This window comes from Nycticebus coucang, chromosome 1 (genome assembly GCF_027406575.1).
Source record: "Nycticebus coucang isolate mNycCou1 chromosome 1, mNycCou1.pri, whole genome shotgun sequence".
Taxonomy (NCBI): Eukaryota; Metazoa; Chordata; class Mammalia; order Primates; family Lorisidae; genus Nycticebus; species Nycticebus coucang.
Genome location: NC_069780.1, coordinates 165487914 through 165512762, shown reverse-complemented (window position 1 = coordinate 165512762; position 24849 = coordinate 165487914). Strand labels below are relative to the sequence as shown.

General features: G+C 40.7%; 2 protein-coding genes across 3 annotated transcripts in view; one reads left to right on the top strand and one right to left on the bottom strand.

The window, feature by feature from the left end:
- The window catches only part of NUP155 (nucleoporin 155), an 89131-nt gene extending 65145 nt beyond the window's left edge, over positions 1-23986 (bottom strand). The window contains exons 1-4 of the mRNA XM_053592027.1: positions 23538-23986; positions 19028-19165; positions 17964-18060; positions 12362-12432 (exon numbers count right to left, since the gene is read on the bottom strand). Coding sequence (XP_053448002.1) covers positions 12362-12432; positions 17964-18060; positions 19028-19165; positions 23538-23694 — 463 coding nt within the window. The 5' untranslated portion in view covers positions 23695-23986. The remainder of the gene's footprint in view (positions 1-12361; positions 12433-17963; positions 18061-19027; positions 19166-23537) is intronic.
- A 147-nt stretch (positions 23987-24133) lies between these two features.
- Positions 24134-24849, top strand: part of WDR70 (WD repeat domain 70) — a 345496-nt gene continuing 344780 nt past the window's right edge. For both annotated transcript variants that reach the window (XM_053592015.1, XM_053592008.1), the window contains exon 1: positions 24134-24247. The gene's annotated coding sequence lies outside the window, so the exon portion shown is untranslated. The remainder of the gene's footprint in view (positions 24248-24849) is intronic.

Here is a 24849-nt window from a genome sequence, read left to right as displayed (position 1 = left end):
GAACTCTGGCAACATGAATAACCAGAGTATTCTCTGGTTCTCTGGGTGAATAACCACCCCCCCCATGAAACGAAACAAAGGAGATACAACTGAAGATGTTAAGCATAGACAAATGGCTGCAATATCAGAAATTGAATTCAGAATATGGATGGCAAGTAACATAAATAGAATGGAAGCTAGAAATTGAACTCCAAAGAGTAGTTCTAAAGTTGTCTCAAGAAATTAATGAATTCAAAGACAAAGTCACAAAAGATATGGACATAATGAGAAAAGATAGCAGAGCGCAAGGCAACTGAAAAGTTGAAGAGCTCCGAAATACAGCAGTATCCTTCAGTAATAGAGTTGACCAGGCACAAGAATCTCTGAAAGGAGGGACGAAGCTTTTGAATGTTCCCAAACACTCAAAGAGACAGACAAATGGAGAGCAAAAACTCTCTCACTCATTCCCTGGGAGAGTTGTGAGATCACACGAAAAGACCAAACATTCATCGTATAGGAATACCCAAAGAAGAGGATGGTCCTAAAGGTACATAATGCTCTACTCTAAGAGATTATGGAGGAGAATTTCACAAGCATTGCAAGAGATACAGAACTTCAGATAGTAGACAGTTTCAGCAAGACTCAATCCAAATGAAGCATCTCCTAGACACAGTGTGATTAACTCTGTCAAAGTTAAGATGAAGGAGACAATTCTGCAAGAAGCCAGACATAAAAAAAAAAAAAAAAAAGCATTACCTACAAAGGGAGAAATATCAAAATGACTGCAGATCTCTCAACTGAAATGTTTCAAGCCAGAACAGGATGGTCATCAACCTTTGATCTCCTAAAACAAAACAACTTCCAGCCCAGGATCCTGTATACAGCTAAACTGAGTTTCATTTGTGATGGAGAAATCAAATACTTTAATGACATATACATGTTGAAGAAATTTGCCATAACTAAACCAGCTCTCCAGGATATTCTCAAACCCATACTCCACAATGACCAGCACAATGCTCTATCACCAAGGTAAACTCACTCAGAAATTTTTGAACAAAACCCAACTTTCACAGTGGTGAAAGGATTAAAAATGTCCATGGAACATCCAAAAATCATGACAGCCAAAACACAACCAGCCTTATCAATTCTCTCAATTAATGTGAATGGTTTAAATTGTCCTCTAAGGAGGCACAGGCTGGCTGAACTGGATACATAAACTCAGACCAGATATCTGCTGCATACAAGAATCTCTTCTTACCTTAAAGGATAAAAATAGTCTCAAGGTGAAGGAATAAACTTCTCTAATGAAAACCAGAAAAAAGCGGTGGTTGCAATTTTAGTTGCAGATACAATTGGCTTTAAACCCACAGAGATAAAGAAAGATAAGGATGGTCACTACATATTTGTCAAGGGAAACACCCAACATAAAGACATTTCAATAATTAACATTTATGCACCCTACCAGAATGCTCCTCAATTTATAAAGCAAACCCCAATGAATATGAACAACTTGATATCTTCCTGTACTATGAGAGTTGGAGATTTTAACACCACTTAGACAGTTTTGGATAGATCTTCTAAGAAGAAACTAAACAAAGAAATATTAGACTTAAACCTGACCCTAGAACAAATGGACTTTACAGACCTCTACAGAACATTTCATCCTAATAAAACTGAATATACATTGTTCTCATAAGCCCATGGATCATCCTCCAAAATAGATCCTATCCTAGGACACAAGTCTATCCTCAGCAAATTTAAAAGAACAGGAATTATTCCTTGTATCTTCTCAGACCACCATGGAATAAAACTTGAACTCAACAGCAACAGGAATCTTCATACTCAAACAAAGTCATGGAAACGAAATAATCTTAGTCTGGGGCGGCACCTGTGGCTCAGTCGGTAAGGTGCTGGCCCCATATAACAAGGGTGGCGGGTTCAAACCCAGCCCCGGCTGAACTGCAACCAAAAAATAGCCGGGTGTTGTGGCGGGCGCCTGTAGTCCCAGCTACTTGGGAGGCTGAGGCAAGAGAATCGCTTAAGCCTAGGAGTTGGAGGTTGCTGTGAGCTGTGTGATGCCATAGCACTCTACCAAGGGCCATAAAGTGAAACTCTGTCTCTACAAAAAAAAAAAAGAAAAGAAATAATCTTACTCTGAATAATAGCTGTGTCAAAGACAAGATTAACAAGGAAATTTTGTTTTGGAACAAAATGATAATGAAGATACAAACTATCAAAACCTGTGGGATACTGCAAAGGCAGTCCTACGAGGGAAATTTACAGCATTGGAAGCCTTCATCAAGAAAACAGAAAGAGGGGAAGCCAGCAACTTAATGAATCATCTCACGCAAATGGAAAAGGAAGAACATTCCAACCCCAAATCCAGCAGAAGAAAAGAAATAACCAAAATTAGGGCAGAATTAAATGAAATTGAAAACAAAAGAATCATTCAGAAGATCAACGAAACAAAAATTTGGTTTTTTGAAAAGATCATAATTGTTAAACCTTTGGCCAACCTAAACAGAAACAAAAAAGTAAAATCTCTAATATCATCTATCAGAAACAATAAAGGAGAAATAATGACAACTCAGAAATTCAAAAAATCCTCAATGATTACTATAAAAATCTCTATTCCCAGAAATATGAAAGTCTGAAGGAAATGAACCAATACCTGGAAGCACAGCACCTTCCTAGACTCAATCAGAAAGCATTAGAAATCTTGAATAGACCTACATCAATCACTGAAATAGTATCAACAATACCAAATCTCCCAAAAAAGAAAAGTCCAGGACCAGATGGCTTCACATCCAAATTCCACCAAACCTTTCAAGAGGAACTAGTACCTCTATTATACAAGCTTTTCCAAAGCATAGAAAAAGATGGAATACTTACCAATACATTTTATGAAGTAAATATCACCCTGATACCCAAACCAGGAAAGGATCCAACAAAGAAAGAAAATTATACACCAATATCATTAATGAATATCAATGCACATCAATAAAATAAAAAACAAAGACTATATGATTCTCTCAATTGACACAGTAAAAGCTTTTGATAATATCCAGCATCCCTTCATGATCAGAACACTTAAGAAAATAGGCATAGAAGGAACATTTCTTAAACTGATAGAGGCCATCTACAGCAAACCCACAGCCAATATCATATTGAATGGTGAAAATTAAAGCATTTCCACTCAGATCAGGAACGAGGCAAGGATGCCCACTGTCCCTATTGCTATTCAACATAGTAATGGAAGTCTTAGCCATCACAATCAGGCAAGAGAAAGCAATCAAGGGTATCCAAATAGGGTCAGAGGAGATCAAACTCTCACTCTTGATGATGATTTGATCCTATACCTGGAAAATGTCAGGGACTCAATCTCAAAACTCTTACAAGTGATCAAGGAATACAGCAGCATCTCAGGATACAAAATCAATAATTACAAATCAGTAGCTTTTATATATGCCAACAATCGTCAAGGACTCTATTCCTTTACAGCAGTGCCAAAGAAGATGAAATATCTGGGAATTTACCTAACAAAAGACATCAAAGTTCTCTATAAAGATAACTATGAAACTGAGAAAAGAATTGGCTGAAGATGTTAACAAATGGAAAAAACATACCAATGCTGGGAAGAATCAACATTGTTAAAATGTCCATACTACCCACAGCAATCTAACAATTTAATGCAATCCCTATTAAAGCATCACTGTCATACTTTAAAGAAGTTGAAAAAATAGTACTTCATTTTATATTTGTGGAACAGAATAGAGAACCAAGAGATGAACCCAGCCACTTATCGTCATTTGATCTTTGACAAGCCTATCAAAAATATTCAGTGGGGGAAAGACTTCCTATTTAACAAATGGTGCTAGGGTGGCGCCTGTGGCTCAAGGAGTAGGGCGCCGGTCCCATATGCCAGAGGTGGCGGGTTCAATCCCAGCCCCAGCCAAAAACCACAAAAAAAAAAAAAAAAAAAAAATGGTGCCGAGTGGCAACCTGTAGAAGACTGAAACTGGACCCCCACTTAACAAAAATTGATTCTCACTGGATAAACGATTTAAACTTAAGACACGAAACTATAAAAATACTAGAGAGTGCAGGAAAAATACTTAAAGAAATTGGCCTGGGAGAGTATTTATGAGGAGGATCCCCAGGGCAACTGAAGCAACACCAAAATACATTACTGGGATCTGATCAAACTAAAAAGCTTCTGCACAGCCAAGGGCACAGTAAGTAAAGCAAACAGACAATGTTCAGAATGGGTTAAGATTTTTGTAGGTTATGTTTCCAACAAAGGTCTGATAACTAGAATCTACAGAGAACTCAAACTAATCAATAAGAAAAGAACAAATAACCCCCTTTCTATGTGGGCAAGAGACTTGAACAGAAACTTCTCTGATGAAGACAGGCACATGGCCTACAAACACATGAAAAAATGCTTAATCATCAGAGAAATGCAAATTAAAACCACTTTGACATATCATCTGACTCCAGTAAGATTAGCCCACATCATAAAATCCCAAAACAACAGATGTTGGCATGGATGTGTGCGGAGAAAAGGGAACACTTCTACACTGCTGGTGGGAATGCAAGCTAATACGACCTTTTTGGAAAGAAGTTTGGAGAACACTCAAGGAACTAAAAGTAGACCTACCGTTCAATTCTGCAAGTCCTCTACTAGGCATGTACCCAAATGATCAAAAATTATTTTACAACAAAGACATTTCCACCAGCATGTTTATTGCAGCCCAATTCATAATAGCCAAGACATGGTAACAGCCCAAGTGCCCAACGACCCATAAATGGATTAACAAATCGTGGTATGTGTACACCCATGGAATACTATGCAGCCATAAAAAATATGGAGATTTCACATCTTTTATGTTTACCTAGATGGAGCTGGAACATATTCTTCTTAGTAAAGTATCTCAAGAATGGAAAAAAAAGTATCCAGTGTACTCAATCCTCCTATGAAATGAATATATAATCACTTACACATTCATATGAATGGCAAAACAGAACTACAGTCCAGAAAGAAGGGAAGAGGAGAGAGGATATGGGAGGAGAGGGGGTATTTGGGGGAACTTTACCTAATGGGTATCATGCAAGGGTACATTTAAAACTAGTAAGAAAAGAGTACAATTGTGATGGATATGTTACTTAGTTCAATGTAAGCATTTCACCTTGTACATCAAAGCAGTACACTGAACCTCATAAATGCATCAAGTTATGATTTAATAAAAAATAATAACAGCCAGGTGAGGTGGCTCACGCCTATAATCCCAGCACTGTGGGAGGCTGAGGAGGGAGAATTGCTTGAGCTCAAGAGCTCGAGACTCTCCTGAGTGACAGTGACATCCCGACTCATGAAAAAAATGGAAAAACCCAGCCAGGTGCTGCGGTGAGCACCTGTAATCCCAGCAGCTTCCAGAGGCTGAAGCAGCGGGGTGCCTGCAGCCCAAGTCTGAAGTTGCAGTGAGCTACCACACTCACTGCACTCTGCTCAGGAGCATAGGGTGGGACTCTGTCTCAACAACAACAACAACAACAACAATGAAAAAAGAAAGTAGAATGGTTAATGCCAAGGGCTGAGGAAAGGAGGAGTAGGAATTACTATTTAATGGATACATAGTTTCAGTTTTACAATACAACAGCTGCAAAACAACATAATATATTTAATACCACTGAACTGTACACTTAAAAATGATAAAGATGGCAAAGTTTGTGTCATGTGAATTTTACTACAGTTAAAAGATGTAAAGATTTTATTTTTGAAAGGTGGTAAATGAAATTTTGGTAATCTCAGGAAATAAAACTTAGACCTATCGTATCTACTAGGGAAAATGCTAGGACACTGATAAGAGTTTGAAAAGGTATTTATAAATTTATGTACATCTTTCAGAGAAGAATGTAGTTTCACAGAGGACACAAAAAATTTTTGTGTTAGTTCATAAGATATTAATATTAAAATACATGGAGTGGCACAAATGTTATATGCAATTACCACTGTCATGTTATGACATCCAATAATAGTGCCTGATAGGAATAAAAGGAAATAAACCTTACAATATGATTACAGACATTTCTTTATGAGTATACATCTCACCTACTTAAGGTTATTATGTCATAGAAAATAAAACAATGCTTATATCATCATTTAGTGTTAATTTCATTGAACACTAAGAAGCACAAAAGCAATAGCTTTGTGTATTAAAATTCAAGTCACCAAAGCTTAAGGCACTGACCTACCTTAATAACTTCAAACTACACCTGACATGGTATAATATGTAGACTTACAAAGCTTAAGCTTTATGAAAACTTAGATTTTTCCTTAACAAAAGCCCTACTAAGAGCATTTAGTCACAATGCTAAACCAAAGAAGTCACCTTTGACTACAGAAACTTTAGGGATGTTGGAATTTTATGAATGGTGCAGCTGGTTTATGGCTTGGCGTAAAGGAAGATAAGTAAAGCAGTACCTCTGACAAATGATGTCATCTACCCTGAAACTCATAATCTATATAAATATATATATATATATTTTTTTTTTGTAGAGACAGAGTCTCACTTTATGGCCCTCGGTAGAGTGCCGTGACCTCACACAGCTCACAGCAACCTCCAACTCCTGGGCTTAAGCGATTCTCTTGCCTCAGTCTCCCAAGTAGCTGGGACTACAGGAGCCCGTCACAACGCCCGGCTAAAATATTTTAAAATGGAAGATGATAAAATTGGAAATTATTTTCCTTTAGAATGAGACAGGATTGAATCACTGACATTTCTCACTTCTGTCAACTCTCATTTCTTATCTATGAAGTACAGGTATATCTATCTTGGAGATACTCTTGAGTTTGTTTCCAGACCATCGCAATAAAGTATAAACTGCCAAAACACAGCGCATATAAAAGTCATGTTTACACTGCACTGTATTTCTACAAAGTGTGCAACAGCATTATGTATTAAAACAAAACAATGTACACACCTTAATTTAAAAATACTTTATTGCTAAAAAAGTGACAATCATCTGAATCTTTAGTAAGTGCTAATCCTTTGCTGGTGAAGGGCCTGCTCTTGATACTGATAGCTGCTGACTGATCACAGTGGTGGTCACTAAAAGTTGTGGTGGCTGTGACAATTTCTTAAAATAAGAGAACAATGAAGTCTGCTACATCAGTTGACTCTTCTGTTCATGAAAAGATTTCTTTGTAGCACATGATGCCTTTTGACAGCACTTCATTCACAGTAGAATTTCTTTCAAAATTACCATCAAGCCTCTCAAACCCAGATGCTATATTATCAACTAAGGTTACATAGTACTAGAAATCTTTTGCTGTCAATAACAATGTCCACTTCCTCTTCACCAGAAGTAGATTTGATCTCAAGAAACCACTTTTCTTTTTCAATCTCAAGATCTTTTATTTTCAGAGCCTACAACAGTTGGTTAGCAAAGCCAGTGAAGCTGGTGCAGTCTGTAGGGCATCCCACCTCCCTCTTTAAGCATTCAACAAACAGAATCCCTAAAAAGATCAGAGACCAACTGGGATCTGTTTCAATGTGTGTGGAGGAAGAGGCCTTCTCCCCACATACTTTTTCCAACAACAGCGTCTTAAAATCAAATGCAAATTAAACTCATGACATAACTAGTCATCTCCAATACCACTGATTCCCTTCCCACCTCAGAACAGGAAACCCAAGTAAAAGGGGAGATTGACTCTTGTTATAAGAAAAATCTGGCTTCGGGAGGCGCCTGTGGCTCAAGGAGTAGGGCGCCGGTCCCATATGCCGGAGGTGGTGGGTTCAAACCCAGCCCTGGCCAAAAAAAAAAAAAATAATAATAATAAAAAATAAAAAAAAAAAAAGAAAAAAAAAGAAAAATCTGGCTTCACCTTAATGGAGTAATTATGGCAAGGTGGTTAGTACCACAGAGTGGGAATGAGCAAACACTGGGACTGGCCTGTTTACAATCCATCAAATCAGCCCCAGCTCTTGGGATAAGGTGTTCCTTAAAGATTCTACTTCCATGGGGTCATATCAGGGGGCAATTGGTAATGATTCATCACTTCCTGTCCCTCAAATTAAAAACATGATAAACCCTGAAACTCTTACCTTTAAAATATACCACACTACCTCATGAGAAACATTTTTTTTTTCTTTTTTGTAGAGACAGAGTCTAACTTTATCATCCTTGGTAGAGTATCGTGGCATCACAGCTCACAGCAACCTCCAGCTCTTGGGCTTAGGTGATTCTCTTGCCTCAGCCTCCCCAGTAGCTGGGACTACAGGCGCCTGCCACAATGCCCGGCTATTTTTTGTTGCAGTTTGGCTGGGGCCGGGTTTGAACCCGCTACCCTTGGTATATGGGGTCAGCACCCCACTTACTTAGAGAAACATTTTATATAGTTGTCTCTAGGGCAGGACCCATTCTCTTCTCCTAATGACCAGGGCTTCCAGCCCTTCTCCTCACCCTTGAGTGGCACATCCAATACTGATTTGATACTCTTTTTTTTTTTTTGGCCGGGGCTGGGTTTGAACCCACCACCTCTGGCATATGGGACCAGCGCCCTACTCCTTGAGCCATAGGCGCCACCCTGATTTGATACTCCTTGACTCACAAAATTACTATTTTCGGATAATTAAAAGCTAGATAATCACAGTAATAAAATATTCAGTGGACATGCTCCTGCCTCATCCTGCAGAGCCCACCCATTCCCATCCTCCCCCTAGCCTGGGGAATCTACACAACAGTATTTCAGCACTGACATGGGGGTGGCCTAAGGAAAGCTCCCTGAAGTACTTTCCTGACTGCGACTCCTAGACTAGCCAACATCACAGGGCACTTGGGTGAGGAAGAACAGGGACCAAACTCCCCAGTAGAACTCAAGGGCCAGAGGTAGGTCTGGGAAGTTTAGCTTATGTCCTATAGCCAAGCCTGAGTCCAATGCCCACTCCTACCTGTACCTCAGTTCTTGACTTTAAAGACCAGCAACCTCAGTACTATAGCACCCCCTAGGTGTGACAGAGTGCCTAGCTCTCTGTCTCACAACTTATAACAGGTTTGCCTTTTCTTTTCTTTTTTCTTTGACTAAAACCTGGCTTAAATGATAAAGGCTTGCTTTTTCTCACACCCTTCTTTTTGTCTAAATTAAAAGGTGAGGTAATCCATGAAATGATAAAATCCTATCTAGAATGACAGTACTTTGACCTAATAAAGCAGTAAAGTAAAAGTCTCCAGGAATTAAAAATAATAATAAAGTGACTGATGACGCTGAATAAATAAAAGATACGGATTATCCCACAAAGACCTTTTCTTCCCAGACTATCTTTGATATTTGTGCTCATCCATAAGAAGTACTTTCTTGGGCGGCGCCTGTGGCTCAAGGAGTAGGGCGCCAGTCCCATATGCCGGAGGTGGCGGGTTCAAACCCAGCCCCGGCCAAAAAAAAAAGATATTGAGAAGTACTTTCTCCCATCCAAGTACTAACCAGGCCCGACCCTGCTTAGCTTCCGAGATCAGACGAGATCGGGCGCGTTCAGGGTGGTATGGCCGTAGACGAGAAGTACTTTCTCATCTGTTCAAATTTCAGGATGAGATTGCAGTAAATCAGTACCATCATCAGTTTCCACTTCTAATTTTAGTTCTCTTGCTATTTCCACCGCACCTACAATGACTTCTTCCACTGTAGTCTTGAATCCCTCAAAGACATCCATCAGGGTTGGAAGCAAATTCTTCCAAACTCCTTTCAATGCTAATATTTTGTCCTCCCATGAATTCACGAATCATACATATGGTAATGGCATCTAGAATGGTAAATCTTTTCCAGAAAAGTTTCAATTTACTTTGCTCAGGTCCATCAGAGTAATGTCTATGGGAGGTATAACCTTATGTTATTTTTTTAAATAAGACTTGAAAGTCATAATGACATCTTGAGCCAGACTGCAAAACAGATACTGTGCTCCAAGGCATGAAAATAGTAATCTCCTTATACATCTCGAGTTAGCAGGTACATTGTAAATGAGCAGTAGTTCTCAACAGCAGGCTCAAACTATTCAGTAAACTATATTATAAACAGATGTACAATCATCCAGGCGATACAGTGAGCCTGTCTCAAAAAAAAAAAAAAAAAAAGTCATCAGCTATGTAAGCCACAATAAGAGAGTTATCCTAGCCTTTTAAAAGCTTTGAAACCAGGCACTGGGGCGGCACCTGTGAATCAAAGGAGTAGGGCACCGGCCCCATATGCCGGAGGTGGTGGGTCCAAACCCAGCCCCGACCAAAAACAAACAAACAAAAAAAAAAAAACCAGGCACTGACTTCTACTCTCTAGGTATGAAAGTCGTAGAGGTGTATTCTAATAAAAGGCTGTTTTGTCTACATTGGTAATTGTTTAGTGTAGTTCATCAATCATTTTAAGCTAGATCTGCTGGATACCTTGCTGCTTTACCTTTTATGTTATGGAGATAACTTCTTTCATTAAACCTCATAAACCAACCCGTTAGTTTCCAACTTTTCTTCTATAGTTCCTTACCTCTCTCAGCCTTCATAGAGTTGAAGATTTAGGGCCATGCTCTGGATTAGGCTCTTGCATAGAATGTTGTGGCTGGTTTGATCATCCAGACCATTCCAACTTTTCTTTATTAACAATAAGGCTGTTTTGCTTTCTTATCATTCATATGTTCACTGAATAGCACTTTTTTTTTTAACAGTATCTTGCTGTCCCCCAGGATGGTGCATAGTGGTATGATCATGGCTCACTACAAACTCCACCTCCTGGACTCAAGTGATCCCCCTAACTCAGCCTCTCTAGAGGCCAGGACTATAGGAATGTGCCACCACACCAGGCTAATTTTTTAAAAATAAAGTTGGGGTCTCACTATGTTGTAGGAGTTCTCAAACTCCTGGCCTCAAGCAACCCTCATGGCGTGGCCTTTCAAAGTGTGGGAATTACAAGAATGAGCCATCATGCCCAGCTTGGAGTAGGACTTTCACTTTAAGATAAAAACTTTTCTATTACACTAAAAACATGGTAAGCGTTTGGCATAAGAGGCCTAATTTTTGACCAGTTGCAGTGGCTCATGTCTGTAATCCCAGCAACTCTGGGAGGCTGAGGTTGGTGGACTGCCTGAGCTCAGGAGTTTAAGACCAGCCCGAGCAAGAGTGAGACCCCTGTCTCTACTAAAAACAGGAAAACTGGCTCTGTGCCTATAGCACGCCACAACACTTTAACCATGGCAACAGAGTAAGACTCTGACTCAAAAAAAAAAAAAAAAAAAAAAAAAAAAAAAGGCCTACCTTTTGGCTTATATCCTCTTTCTTTGATATAGCTTCCTTAAATGGTTAATCATTTCCAGCTTTTGATGGAAAGTAAGAGACCTATGACTCTGTCTTTCATTTGAATAGTAAGAGGCAATGGTAGGCTTATTAATTGGCCTAATTTTAATATGTCTGTGTCTCCAGGAAAAGGGAGACCCAAGGAAAGGAACCAAGATGGGATAATAGCTGGCCAGTAGAATTTTCAGAACAAACCCAACATTTATCAAGTAAGGTCACTATCTTTTATGGTTACGTGCTTCATGTCACCCAAAAACAATTACAATAGTAATATCAAAGATTAATGATTGGCCAGGCACGGTGGCTCATGCCTGTAGTACAGTGGTTCTCAACCTTCCTAATGCCTCCTAATACCACGACCCTTTAATACAGTTTCTCATGTTGTGGTGACCCCCAACCATAAAATTATTTTCTTTGCTACTTCATAAATGTAATTTTGCTACTGTTATTAAGACCCGATATGGAAATGTATTTTCATTGCTACAAAGGGGTCACGATTCATAGGTTGAGAACCGCTAAAGTGTAATCCTAGTACTCTGGGAGACTGAGGCAGGAAGATTGCTTGAGTTCAGAAGTTTGAGACCTGAACAAGAGAGCAAGAGCAAGAGAGAGACTCTGACTGTACTACAAATAGAAAAATTAGGTAGGCATCATGGTACACTCCTATAGTCCCAGCTATTTGGGAGGCTGAGCCCAGAAATTTGAGGATGCAGTGAGCTGTGGTGACACTACTACACTCTACCTGGAGCAATAGAGCAAGACTTTATCTCAAAAAACAAAACAACAAAACAAAACAAAACGAAAACCAAAAAAATTAATGATCACCATAAAAGATATGATAATAATGAAAAAGTCTAAAATATTATAAGGTCATCATAATGTGACACAGAGACACGAAGTAAGTGCATATTATTGGAAAAACGGCACTCACAGACTTGCTCAATGAAGGGTTGCCACAAACCTTCTTTTGTAATAAATATAGTATTGTAAATATAATCTTATCCTTATATTTTTATTTCTTTCGGTTTTTTAAGCTATTTTTATTCCTTACCAGGTTTTGGTTTCACAAGCCCCACAGCAAGAATGGTTTCACTAAGTCCATCAAAATAGGCAAGGTCTCCTCTGTCAATAAATGAAGAAAAATACGTTACACATACAAAGAAAACAAAGTCTTATCATACAATGGTCATATTAGTTAAACAAAATTCAATACAGGTAGGAGACAAATATATTGCTATAAAGAGGAAAGAAAAAATAGATACAGAAAATAATGAAAAAAACAAACCAGCACACAGAACTGTTTTAGCCCCAAGACCCAATAACAAAAATCACCCTAAGGCTAAGCATAAACTAGGAAAACAGGAATGCTGTTTCTCATTCCTTCTCCCCTAAGTGGGCTATGACATCAGCTATTAATTAACATCAGTCTACTGATGGGGCACAGGCATGAGTGTGGAGAGGATAATCTCAGAAGGAGGGGCTCACAGGGAAACCCTACAGCTGAGGGTAGAACACACATAGTGAGGGAAAAATCTCCAGTAACCCAACTTACCCATTAAGCACAAGGTAATTCCAAAGAAATTTAAAAATCTGTTTTACTCTGAGGGTAACTATAGCAACAACAAAACCCAAACTCAGTTCAACTTCCAACATAGAAAAAGTCATCTTACTTCACAATAAAGGCTAACATACTCAACCTTAGCAAAGTGCTATTTCTACAAACAAATCTACTTACTACACAGTACCTACTGCTCTACATATAATGTCTGACTTCCAATCAAAAATTGTAAGACATAAAAAAATCAAGAAGGGTGGTGCCTGTGGCTCAGTCAGTAAGGCGCTGGCCCCATATACCGAGGGTGGCAGGTTCAGACCCGGCCCCAGCCAGACTGCAACCAAAAAATAGCCAGGTGTTGTGGCGGGCGCCTGTGGTCCCAGCTACTCGGGAGGCTGAGGCAAGAGAATCGCTTAAGCCCAGGAGTTGGAGGTTGCTGTGAGCTGTGTGAGGCCACAGCACTCTACCGAGGGCCATAAAGTGAGACTCTGTCTCTACAAAAAAAAAAAAAAAAAAATCAAGAAAAGGGCTGGGGGGCGGCGCCTGTGGCTCAGTCGGTAAGGCGCCGGCCCCATATACTGAAGGTGGCGGGTTCATACCCGGCCCCGGCTGATCTGCAACCAAAAAAAAAAAAAAAATAGCCGGGCGTTGTGGTGGGCACCTGTAGTCCCAGCTACTCGGGAGGCTGAGGCAGGAGAATCGCTTAAGCCCAGGAGTTGGAGGTTGCTGTGAGCTGTGTGAGGCCATGGCACTCTACTGAGGGCCATAAAGTGAGACTCTGTCTCTACAAAAAAAAAAAAAAGAAAAGGGCTGGGTACAGTGGCTCTCATGTATAATCCCAGCACTTTGGAAGGGAGGCCAAAGCAGGAGGATTGCTTGAGGCAAAGAGTTTGAGCTCAACCTGAGCTGTTACAAAACTCTGTCACCACAAAAAATATAAAATGGGCTTGGCGCTCGTAGCTCAGTGGTTAGAAAGCTGGACACATACACTGAGGCTGGCAGGTTCGAACCCGGCCCGGGCCTGCTAAACAATGACAACTACAACAACAACAACAAAAATACCCAGGCATTGGGGCGGGTGCCTATAGTCCCAGCTACATGGGAGGCTGAGGCAAGAGAATAGCTTAAGCCCAAGAGTTTGAGGTTACTGTGAGCTGTGACGCCACAGCACTCTACTGACTGAGGGTGACATAGTGAGACTCTGTCTCAAAACACACACACACACACACACACATATATATAACATGATCCAGGCATGGGTCGGTGCCTGTGGCTCAAGCAGCTAAGGTACCAGCCACATACACCTGAGCTGGAGGGTTCCAATCCAGACCGGGCCTGCCAAACAACAATGACGGCTGCAACCAAACAATAGCCAGGCGTTGTGGCAGGCCCTGTAGTCCCAGCTACTTGGGAGGCTGAGGCAGGAGAATCGCTTAAGCCCAGGAGTTGGACGTTGCTGTGAGATGTGATGCCATGGCCCTCTTAAAAAAAAAAAAAAAAAAGGACCCAGGCAAGATGGTATATGCCTGTAGTTCCAGCAACTCAAGAAGCTGCAGGAAGATGGCTTTAGCCCAGGATTTTAAGGTTGCAGTGAGCCATGATGATATCACTGCACTCAAGCCTAGGCAATACAGTTAAGGCCCTATCTCAAAAAGAAGAAAACAAAGAGCAATGTCAAAAAACAAAGAACTAAATTCAGCTATCAGTCCAAACTACTAGTAAGAAATCTAAAATATCTATGATCAATATAAGTTCTAATGGAAAAATCGTCTAATGGACGCATAGATAATATAGATAATATCTTTACAATAGCTAAAGAATTTCAGCAGAGATAAAAATTACAAGATGGGGCCAGATGCGGTGGCTCACACCTGTAATCTTAGCACTCTGAGAGCCCGAGGTGGGTGGATTGCTTGAGCTCACAAGTTCAAGACCAGCCTAAACAAGAGGGAGACCCTGTCTGTAAAAAATAGCGGGGCATTGTGGTGGGCTCCTATAGTCTCAGCTACTCAGGAGGCCGAGGCAAGTGAATCACTTGAGCCCAGGAGTTTGAGGTTGCTGTGAGCTATGAGGCGATGGCAACTCTACCCAGGGCGACAAAGTGAAACTCTGCCTCAAAAAAATAAAATAAAATAAAATGAAATAATTTATAAGATGCCAGTGAAAATGTTAGAAATAAGAAGTACAGAACAGAGACAAAAAGTATCTTGTAAGGACTTACAGGTAGACTTAACATAGCTGAGAAAAGAATTAGTAAACCTAAAGTTACAGCAATAAAAACTATTCAAATTGAAACAGAGAAAAAAAAGAATGGAAAAAAAAAACAGAACAGAGTTTCAAAAACCATTTAGATAACAACAACCAATATGACAAAAGTGCCACTGAAATTGTAAAGGATGGGAGAGAATGGGACAGAATAAAGATAATTGCTAAAAATTTTCTAAAAATATTGAAAGACACAAAACCAAAAATCAAAGAAGCTCAGAGACACTAAGCCAAGAAAAAAATACCAAAAACAAACAAACAAATAAAAAAAGCACAATCTATACTTTGAAGAAGTTAGCTTCCGACATTCTGAAAGGGCTGTGCAAGCAGGATGAAAACATCTAAATGGCAACTTATGTGGACTATATTCTCCCATGTCATGGCATTACACAGACTCCTTGATAACTGGCACAGCCTCTTGAAGCTAAATTGGTAGCTAAAGAAAAATGAAATAAACAAGATTGTATTTCTATCATCCAGGTAGAATTAGGATTTATAATAGAATGATAATTGAATAATTGAAATTAAGTCTAAAGTTTTTACAGAACATAATTTATGAAGTAAAGATTTATATTTGGTACCTATGACTTACTTTATTCCCATAAGTACATTCTTCCATAATTTTTTAAAAAATGTGTTATAATTTAAACACGTAGAGCTATAGGCTCAATGTTTGTATCTTCCCCCAATCACATTAAATACTAACTCTCGGCTGTTCATGTCTGTAATCATAGCACTTTGGAAACAGGAGATCGAGACTAGCTTAGGCAATGGGGAGATGCTATCTCTACAAAACAAAACAAAATTAGCTGGGCCTGGTTGTGTACACCTGTAGTCTCCTCTACCCAGGACTATGATGGCACAATTGCCCTATAGCCCAATCAACAGAGGGCAATCATGATTCAGGAAAGAGGCCAGGTATGGTAGCTCACACCTGTAATCCTAACACTCTGGGAGGCTCAGGCAGGTAGACTGCTTGAACTCAAGGAGTTTAAGACCAGCCTGAGTGGTGTGAGACCCCACTGCTACTAAAAATAGAAAAACTAGTCATGAGTTGGGGCAGGTGCCTATAGACCCAGCCACTCAGGAGGCTGAGGCAAGAGGATCACTTGAGCCCAAGAGTTTGAGGTTACCATAAATTATGATGATGCCACCATACTCTACCCAGGTCAACAGAGACTCTACCTCAAAAAAGAAAAGAAATAAGAGGGCCCAAAGAACATCCTCATCCTCTGTGTCATGTGAAGATAGAATAAAATGATGGTCATCTATGAACATGATACTGGGCCCTCAATAGAACCACAAGAAATAGACATGTTCTATAAACCACCTAACATATGTTATTCTATTATAGCAGCTCATACTAAAATATACAGTAAGGTTGGACTATTTGTTCCCTGTGGGCAAGGACCACTTTTATCTTTCTGTACTGTTCCTAGCACAAGAATAGGGTCAGATACATTATAAGGTCAATATTTGATAAATTAATGAATAAAAATGTTAGATGATAATGGAAATTTAAAGAGAAAATCCTTTTTAAAGAAAATTCCTATTCTCCTATGTATCTAGTAATTTTTGTATTGGCTTCTGAAAGGAATTAAAAGGTTCTCTCTCTCTCTCTCTTTTTTTTTTTTGGCCGGGGCTGGGTTTGAACCCACCACCTCCAGCATATGGGACCGGCGCCCTACTCCTTGAGCCACAGGCGCCGCCCTCTCTCTCTCTTTTTTTACGACAGATTTTCACTCTGTTCCCCAGGCTAGAGTGCGCTGGTGTCTGCCTAGTTCATAGCAACCTCAAACTCCTAGGTTCATGTGATTCTCCTGCCTCATCCTCCCAAGTAGCTGGGACTACACATGCCTGCCACAACACCAAACTAATTTTTTTTTTTTATGTTTAGTAGAGACAGGATGTTGCTCCTGCTCAGGTTGGTCTCAAACTCATTGAACTCAAGTGATCCTCCTGCCTAGGCCTCCAAGAATACTAGGATTACAGACATGAGTCACCTGACCCAGCCCAAAGATTTTATTCACTAGTATAAAAATGAGTATGCTATCATAACACAAAAACAGGGGCTACATTTGGGGTACAAGAACAAAACACAACCACGTTATCACTGTTACCATGACTGCAACATTGCAACAATAAAAATGGCCATGAAGATTTCTAGTAAAACAAAATGTTTTCTTCTAAGTCAGAAGCAAAAGTTTTCATTTAGATTCAATGATACAGTGTTTTTAGTACCTAAGTGTGTTCCTAAAAAGCACATTAATTCTCAGGGGAAAGAGTAACATTGTGACTATAAGGGTCTTCCTATAAGGATAACTGAGGAACTGAAAATAAAACAAAATTTATCTCTAAAAATCCAAGAAGGATATCATTAACTCAATATGCTTATTTAAGCAAGAGTGCCTTGGACATTCACTCAGACTCTATTCTATACATTTAATTTACACACTGGGTCAAATTCACAAAATAACAAAACTGTTAAATCACTTCAAGGAAAACAGGTCTTTAAAAATGTCAAATCTTCTCTGGATGAATTATCAACATAGTATCTTTACTACAGAATAAGAGATCGGGACCTAGACCTCTGCTACTCAAGGATGGTTCCTACTAGCTGCATCATCTGGGAGATTCTTAGGCCTCACTTGAACTACTAAAAACAAATCCACATTTTTAACATCCCCAGATGTTAGGTATGTATACTGAGAAGCACTGACCCAAACATTAGATGCTTGAAAGATAAATCAGGCAGCTTCTAATGGGTAGAACACTAGCCACAATAAAAATTATCTACTAATCACACTAAAACAAACCATCTTTAAATACATACCCATCTTCATAGTTCCACATGAATATGTCACTATCAATTGTAAGCCAAGCTCTGCTGATAGGCGGGAACACACCCATCATACAGTTACACTGCATATCTGAGGTAGTATAGATGTAAGGTAGCAAGAGTTCAATTTCATTTTTCTTAAACTTCTTTCAATAGCTTCCTAAAAACATGAACCCACAGCTCAGGACCCATAGTTTTTGACTTGAAATTTATGATTGGCCAAGTGCAGTGGCTCACCCCTATAATCCTAGCACTTTGGGAGGCCAAGACGGGTAGACTGCATAAGCTCAGGAGTTTAAGACCAGCCTGAGCAAGAGTAGGATTGGGTCTCTTAAAAGACAAAAAAAAAAAAAAATAGGGGCGGCACCTGTGGCTCAAAGGAGTAGGGCACCAGCTCCATATACTGCAGGTGACGGGTTCAAACCCAGCCCTGGCCAAAAAAAAAAAAAAAATAGTCATGCACTGTGGCAGATGCCTCTAGTCCTAGCTACTCAAGAGGCTGAAGCAAGAGGATAGCTTGAGCCCAAGAGTTGGAGGGTGCTGTGAGCTATGACGCCATGGCCCTCTACCAAGGGTGACAAAATGAGGCTCTGTCTTAAAAAAAAAAAAAAGAGGGCGGTGCCTGTGGCTCAGTGAGTAGGGCGCCAGCCCCATATGCCGAGGGTGGCGGGTTCAAACCCAGCCCCGGCCAAACTGCAACAACAAAATAGCCGGGGGGCGTTGTGGCGGGCGCCTGTAGTCCCAGCTACTCGGGAGGCTGAGGCAAGAGAATTGCGTAAGCCCAAGAGTTAGAGGTTGCTGTGAGCCGTGTGACGCCACGGCACTCTACCCGAGGGTGGTACAGTGAGACTCTGTCTCTACAAAAAAAAAAAAAAAGAAAGAAATTTATGATTTAAGAATACCCATATACTTAAATGTATTTTAAATAAAACATGATTTGCAATGAAACCCTTAAATGAACTCACAATATACTAGCTAAACATCAAACAGGATTATAATAATGAAAAAATACCAATTTTAACATTTTCCAAATAGTAAAATATTAAGTATTAGGATACGTCCAAACTGTTCGACAAGTTCAGGTGGGAGAGGAACTCTTCTGATAGAACTGATCTCTGGAAGGTTAGGTACAGACAGCAAACCAGGTCCTTGTAGAGGATAATCCATATCTGACATGCCTGAAACAGTGGGATTATCTGCAAAAAATAAAATGAAGCATTTGTTTATAATAATAATGTACTGCTCAAAAAAGAAAAAATAATAATGTACTGCTCATCAACTAGGCATACAGAAGCATTAAAATGAACAAAGAAAACCCCCAAATTGTGTGTATGTAGGTTCTAAAGGTAAAGGGAATCAAGTAGTTGTGACTTGACACAGTAGGTCTGAAATGGTCCATTGTTAAGGTGGGGCAGTTACTGGTTTTCTGCCTTGTAGGGAAAGTTGTTTTCACAAAGACTTGCTCCACAACAAAGATAATGTTCAGGCTTAGTGCTGGTATGGTGCCAGCCACATGCACCGAGGCTGGCAGGTTCGAGCCCAGCCCAGGCCAGCTAAACAATGACAATGTAACAACAACAAAAGCCTGGCATTGTGGCAGGTGCCTGTTGTCCCAGCTGCTTGGGAGGCTGAGGCAAAAGAATCGCTTAAGCCCAAGAGTTTGAGGTTGCTGTGAGCTGTGGTGCCCCAGTACTCTATCGAAGGCAACATAATGAGACTCTGCCTTAAAAAAAAAAAAAAAAAGAGAGGCTCGGCGCCTATGGCTCAAGTGGCTAAGGTGCCAGCCACATACACCTGAGCTGGTGGGTTCAAATCCAGCCCGGGGGCCTGCCAAACGACAATGACGGCTGCAACCAAAAAATAGACAGGCGTTGTGGTGGGCACCTGTAGTCCCAGCTACTTGTGAGGCGGAGGCAGGAGACTCACTTGAGCCCAGGAGTTGGAGGTTGCTGTGAGCTGTAATGCCATGGCACTCTATCCAGGGCGACAGCTTGAGGCTCTGTCTCAAAAAAAAAAAAAAGAAGAGAAAAGAAAATGTTCACTCTAGGCTCGGCGCCTATGGCTCAAACTTGCTAAGGCGCCAGCCACATACTCCTGAGCTGGTGGGTTCAAATCCAGCCTCAGCCCGCTAAACAACAAGGATGAATATAACCAAAAATTAGCTGGGCATTGTTGTGGGCGTCTGTAGTCCCAGCTACTTGGGAGGTGGAGGCAGGAGAATCTCTTGAGCCTAGGAGTTGGAGGTTGCTGGGAGCTGCGATACCACAGCACTCTACCCAAGGCGACAGCTTGAGGTTCTGTCTCAAAAAAATATGTAAAGAAGTAAATAAAAATAAAATAAAAACAAAATGCAATTAAAAAAAGAAAATGTTCACTTTAGTAAATTAGTGTTTTCCTATTATTTTACTTATCTGAAATGGAAAAATATAAAATTTGCTTTGGGATTCAAAGAATATGAGAGGCAGACAAAATAAGGGAGAAAAACAGCTTACTCTCTTTCTTAAACTTTTTTAAATTTTTTTTTTAAAAAGACAGAGTCTTGCTCTGTTGCCCAGGCCAGAGTACAGACACACAAATCATAACTCACTGCAACCTGTAACTTCTGGGGGCTCAAACCATCCTCCACAGTAGCAAGGACTACAGGCACATGCAACCACATCCAGCCAATTTTTGTAGATTTTTTTTTTTTGTACAGATGGGGTCTCCCTGTGTTGCCCAGGTTGGTCTCAAATTCCTGGCCTCAAGTGATCCTCCTACCTCTGCCTCCCAAAGTGCTAGGATTACAGGCATATGCCACCGTGCCTGGCCTAAACATTTACCAATTAAAACAATCCATGCCTCTTCCCTTTAGGTTTCGCTCCAAGAATAATTAAGATAACTATAAATAATACTACACAAGCAGTATCTCAAGAGAAAAATCAGACTGTTCTATAATGTGTTCTTATTGGGCAACCTTTCTCTTGCTCTAAGACTCAGATCACTAAGGACAGGAGTAGGTTGCCCTAGTCAGCCTGTCCTGGTCCTGAACAAGATGTTCGTTAGACCTCACTGATGACCTAATTATCCAAGGCACCTTTTCAAGTTCCCTAAAGCAGTGGTCCCCAGTCTTTTTGACACCATGTATAGTTTCATGGAAGACAGTTTTTCTACTCATCGAGGAGATTCTCATAAGAAACATGCAACCTAGATCCCTCACATACACAGTTTATAGTAGGGTTCGCACTCCTATGAGAATAGGATGCCAAACATGATGTGACATGAGGTGGAGCTCAGGCAGTAATGTAAGGCCCAGGGGTTAGGAACCACAGCTCTAGAGTACAAAGCTGGGCAGTGCCTGTGGCTCAAAGGAGTAAGGCCCTGGCCCCATATACCATAGGTGGCGGGTTCAAACCTGGCCCCGACCAAAAACTGGAGAAAAAAAAATAAAGTACAAAGCTGACATATAAAACAAATTTTGGAATTTGTATTATGAAAATTTTAAAAATATACACAAGTGGAGAAAAAAATATAATCAATTCCTTTATAGTGATTACCCAGGTTCAACAATTACAAATAATGTGCCCAATCATGTTTCATTTATATGATTGTACACTCCTTCTCCAATAGGTTCTTTTTAAAGCAAATACAGATGTCCCATTTAATCCTAAAAATAATTTTAACAGAACACTGCACATGTTAAATGGCTGTGTGAGCACAAAGTTCAAGTGAAATTAATAATTTTAGTGAGGATAGGAATGATTAAGAAAGATAAAAACCAGGCGGCGCTTGTGGCTCAGTGAGTAGGGTTCAAACCCAGCCCCGGCTAAACTGCAACAAAAAAACAGCCCGGCGTTGTGGCGGGCGCCTGTAGTCCCAGCTACTCGGGAGGCTGAGGCAAGAGAATCGCGTAAGCCCAAGAGTTAAGAGGTTGCTGTGAGCCGTGTGGTGCCACGGCACTCTACCCAAGGGCGGTACAGTGAGACTCTGTCTCTACAAAAAAAAAAAAAAAAAAAAAAGAAAGAAAGATAAAAACCAAAAACTTTCACTTTCACAGAGAGTCTGAAAGAATTTTCAGGCAAAGGAGAAAGGACATTTGAAAATAGAGTAAAATGGGCGGCACCTGTGGTTCAGTGAGTAGGGCGCTGGCCCCATATGCCGAGGGTGGAGGGTTCAAACCCAGCCCCGGTCAAACTGCAACAAAAAAAAAAAAAAAAAAAGAAAGAAAGAAAAAAAAGAAAATAGAGTAAAATAAAATCCTCAAGAGGGGGCTTCTTATGGAAAACATGTTAAGTTCACCATAACCAGACCAAAAGGTTGAGAATAGGATGAAAAAGATTACGGTGAAGAGATAAGTGAGTGTAAAAGGATGAGAATTATAAGAGGACCAGAATGTATAGACTCTTTTTAAACCCTGGTTTTCAAACCTAAGGAGGCCAAAGTGAGTGATGTTCAAGGTAATGGTTGCTAATAGGTCAATCAAGTCTCATAAGACAATACACTGGTAAGTAGCCGTAAGGAACATATACTATCATTGATTCCATCACTTCTGATTAGTAATCTATCAATTAATCATTTTTGTAAATTCTTGGAAGTGCCTTTTTGGATTACACTGCACAGATTATCTTGGTTAGATCATCTTAGTTCTTCCTCACCATAATCTCCTCACTTTCTTATACTTACCTGCTTTTCTCCAAATTCCATCTCACAAAGGGTCACTTTTTCCAGCAAGTGATGTAATTCCATAAACCTTGAGGAGCTGGTCATAATTTAAAACCGTTAAACTGTCTATCAGCACTGCTGCCTTCCTTGTTCTCTAACCTTATTCCACTGGTCGTTCTTTTAACGCCTCCCAGCACTTTCTATTACATTAACTCTACACATAATAAAGCACGTTTTTGAACGTGGCAAATTTCTAAATTAACTTCGTTTGCTCTTAGAATTTACTCAGTTTTTTTTGTGTGTGTTTTTTTTTTTTTTAGTAAAGACAGTCTCACTTTGTCGCCCTCGGTAGAGTGCCGTGGTGTCACAGCTCACAGCAACCTCCAACTCCTGGGCTTAGGAGATTTTCTTGCCTCAGCCTCCCGAGCAGCTGGGACTACAGGCGCCGCCACAACGCCTGGCTATTTTTTGGTTGCAGTTTGGCCGGGGCCGGGTTTGAATACGCCACCCTCGGTATGTGGGGCCGGCGCCCTACCCACTGTGCCACAGGAGCCGCCCAATTTACTCAAACATTAACCCGAGGACTGAACAAAGACGGGACCTGGGTCGGGAGATGCTTCCCATCTGGCCTTAGCGATAAACACTTCGGAGCTGTGACAAGCTCATTAGAGTTAGGGTCTTTCCTCTTTCTGTTTTAACCGGGAGCTTGCTCTTCACCCTTGCTCTCTCAAGTATCTACCATGAAAAAAGTAAAGATAGGAAAAATACTGAAAATAGTGTTTACTGTTCTTTTAAAATGTAGCAAATAGCGTCCTAATTTTCAAGACATCTTCGCCGGGACTAACCCTGAGGATCAGGACCAAGTTAGGAAATCACGAGAGAGTCCTTTCTGCTGAGAAAGCAGTCACTAACTGGGCACCACTCACTCACTTGGGGCAGGCACCATGAGCAGCTCGGAAAGGTCCGGGTACATGCGGTCTTCCTGCAACTGACGGTCGATGAGCCGCCCCGCATTTTCCAGAGCTTCCTGCAGGGCTGCGGCCGAGGTAGAGGCCGGCATCACCGCGCCTAGCAAAGACGACGGCATCTCGAAAATTGCAGACACCAGGCTCCAGAAAAAGTCAAAAGCCAAGGAGAAATAAGAAAAGACCCAGTCAATCAGCTCAGATCCGAAGCTGAGGGCGCGCGCGCCAAACGAGTGGCTCGACGCCTCGTCATGACGCACTTCCGGTTCATAGGGCTGGGGACTGAAAGACGCCGTTTTGCAGCCGGGCTGAGGAAGCTGTTGAGGGGGCTGGTCTTTGGGAGTGGGGCAAGGGAAAGGAGGTGCTTTCAAGGAGGTTAAGGGGTCCAGGGTTGGGGAGAGGTAAATAGGAAGGGTTGTGTAAGGAAGGGAAAAGAGGGGAGTGGGACCAAGGGAGGGACGGGGAAGAGGAGGGACCGGGGAAGGGGCGGGACGGGGCTGGGTGGGGTAGGGACGAAGGAAGGAGCAGGGACCTGGTAGGTGGGAGCCGGTAGCTGCGAGACGCGGAGTCAGTTGTGGTTCCGGTTTAGGCGCGTGCTGTATTGTGAGCCTCGAACCTCCCACGTCAAAATCCCCCCAACTGTAACTGTTAGCGAAGACGCGCATCATTTAACTGGTACTCCGAATAAAATCTCTTCTGAGCGTAGTTGGAAATTGGTAGCTTCTTGTTAGAACAACTTACATGTGGACCATGGTCTTAGGTGTAAATTAAAATTTATTAGGGTTTTCTATTTGCATATTGCTATGTTTTGGCTTTGTGGCCCTTTAGTTCGAAAAATGTTTTTAAAGAGGCATTTGCTCCGTGTAGGGGACGGCAAGTGCCGTACTTTATTTTTCCATTGAGAGGGAGCAGAACAGATTATTCTAATTCATCTATTCATCCCCTGCACATAATGCAGGAATTAGTATAAAGTAGGTATCCAGTGCTAAGAAACTAAATACCTACTTGTGTCAGGCATTGTGTCTCGTGCTGGGACTATAAACTAACACATTTCTTGTCCTTAAGGTACTTCAAGCAGAGACAGACAAGCCAAGCAAGTAAAGGTCATCACTCTAATTTTTCTAATGGGATGTGTAAAACAGTGTATTATAATTAGAGAAAGGAGCAAAGAGAAGCTTAATTTCCTGGAAAAGGAAACTTAAGTGGATATATCAAGGCATTCTTCTTTAAAAAACAGTCTTTATTTAGAATCTCATTTAAGAAAACTATGTTCTTCA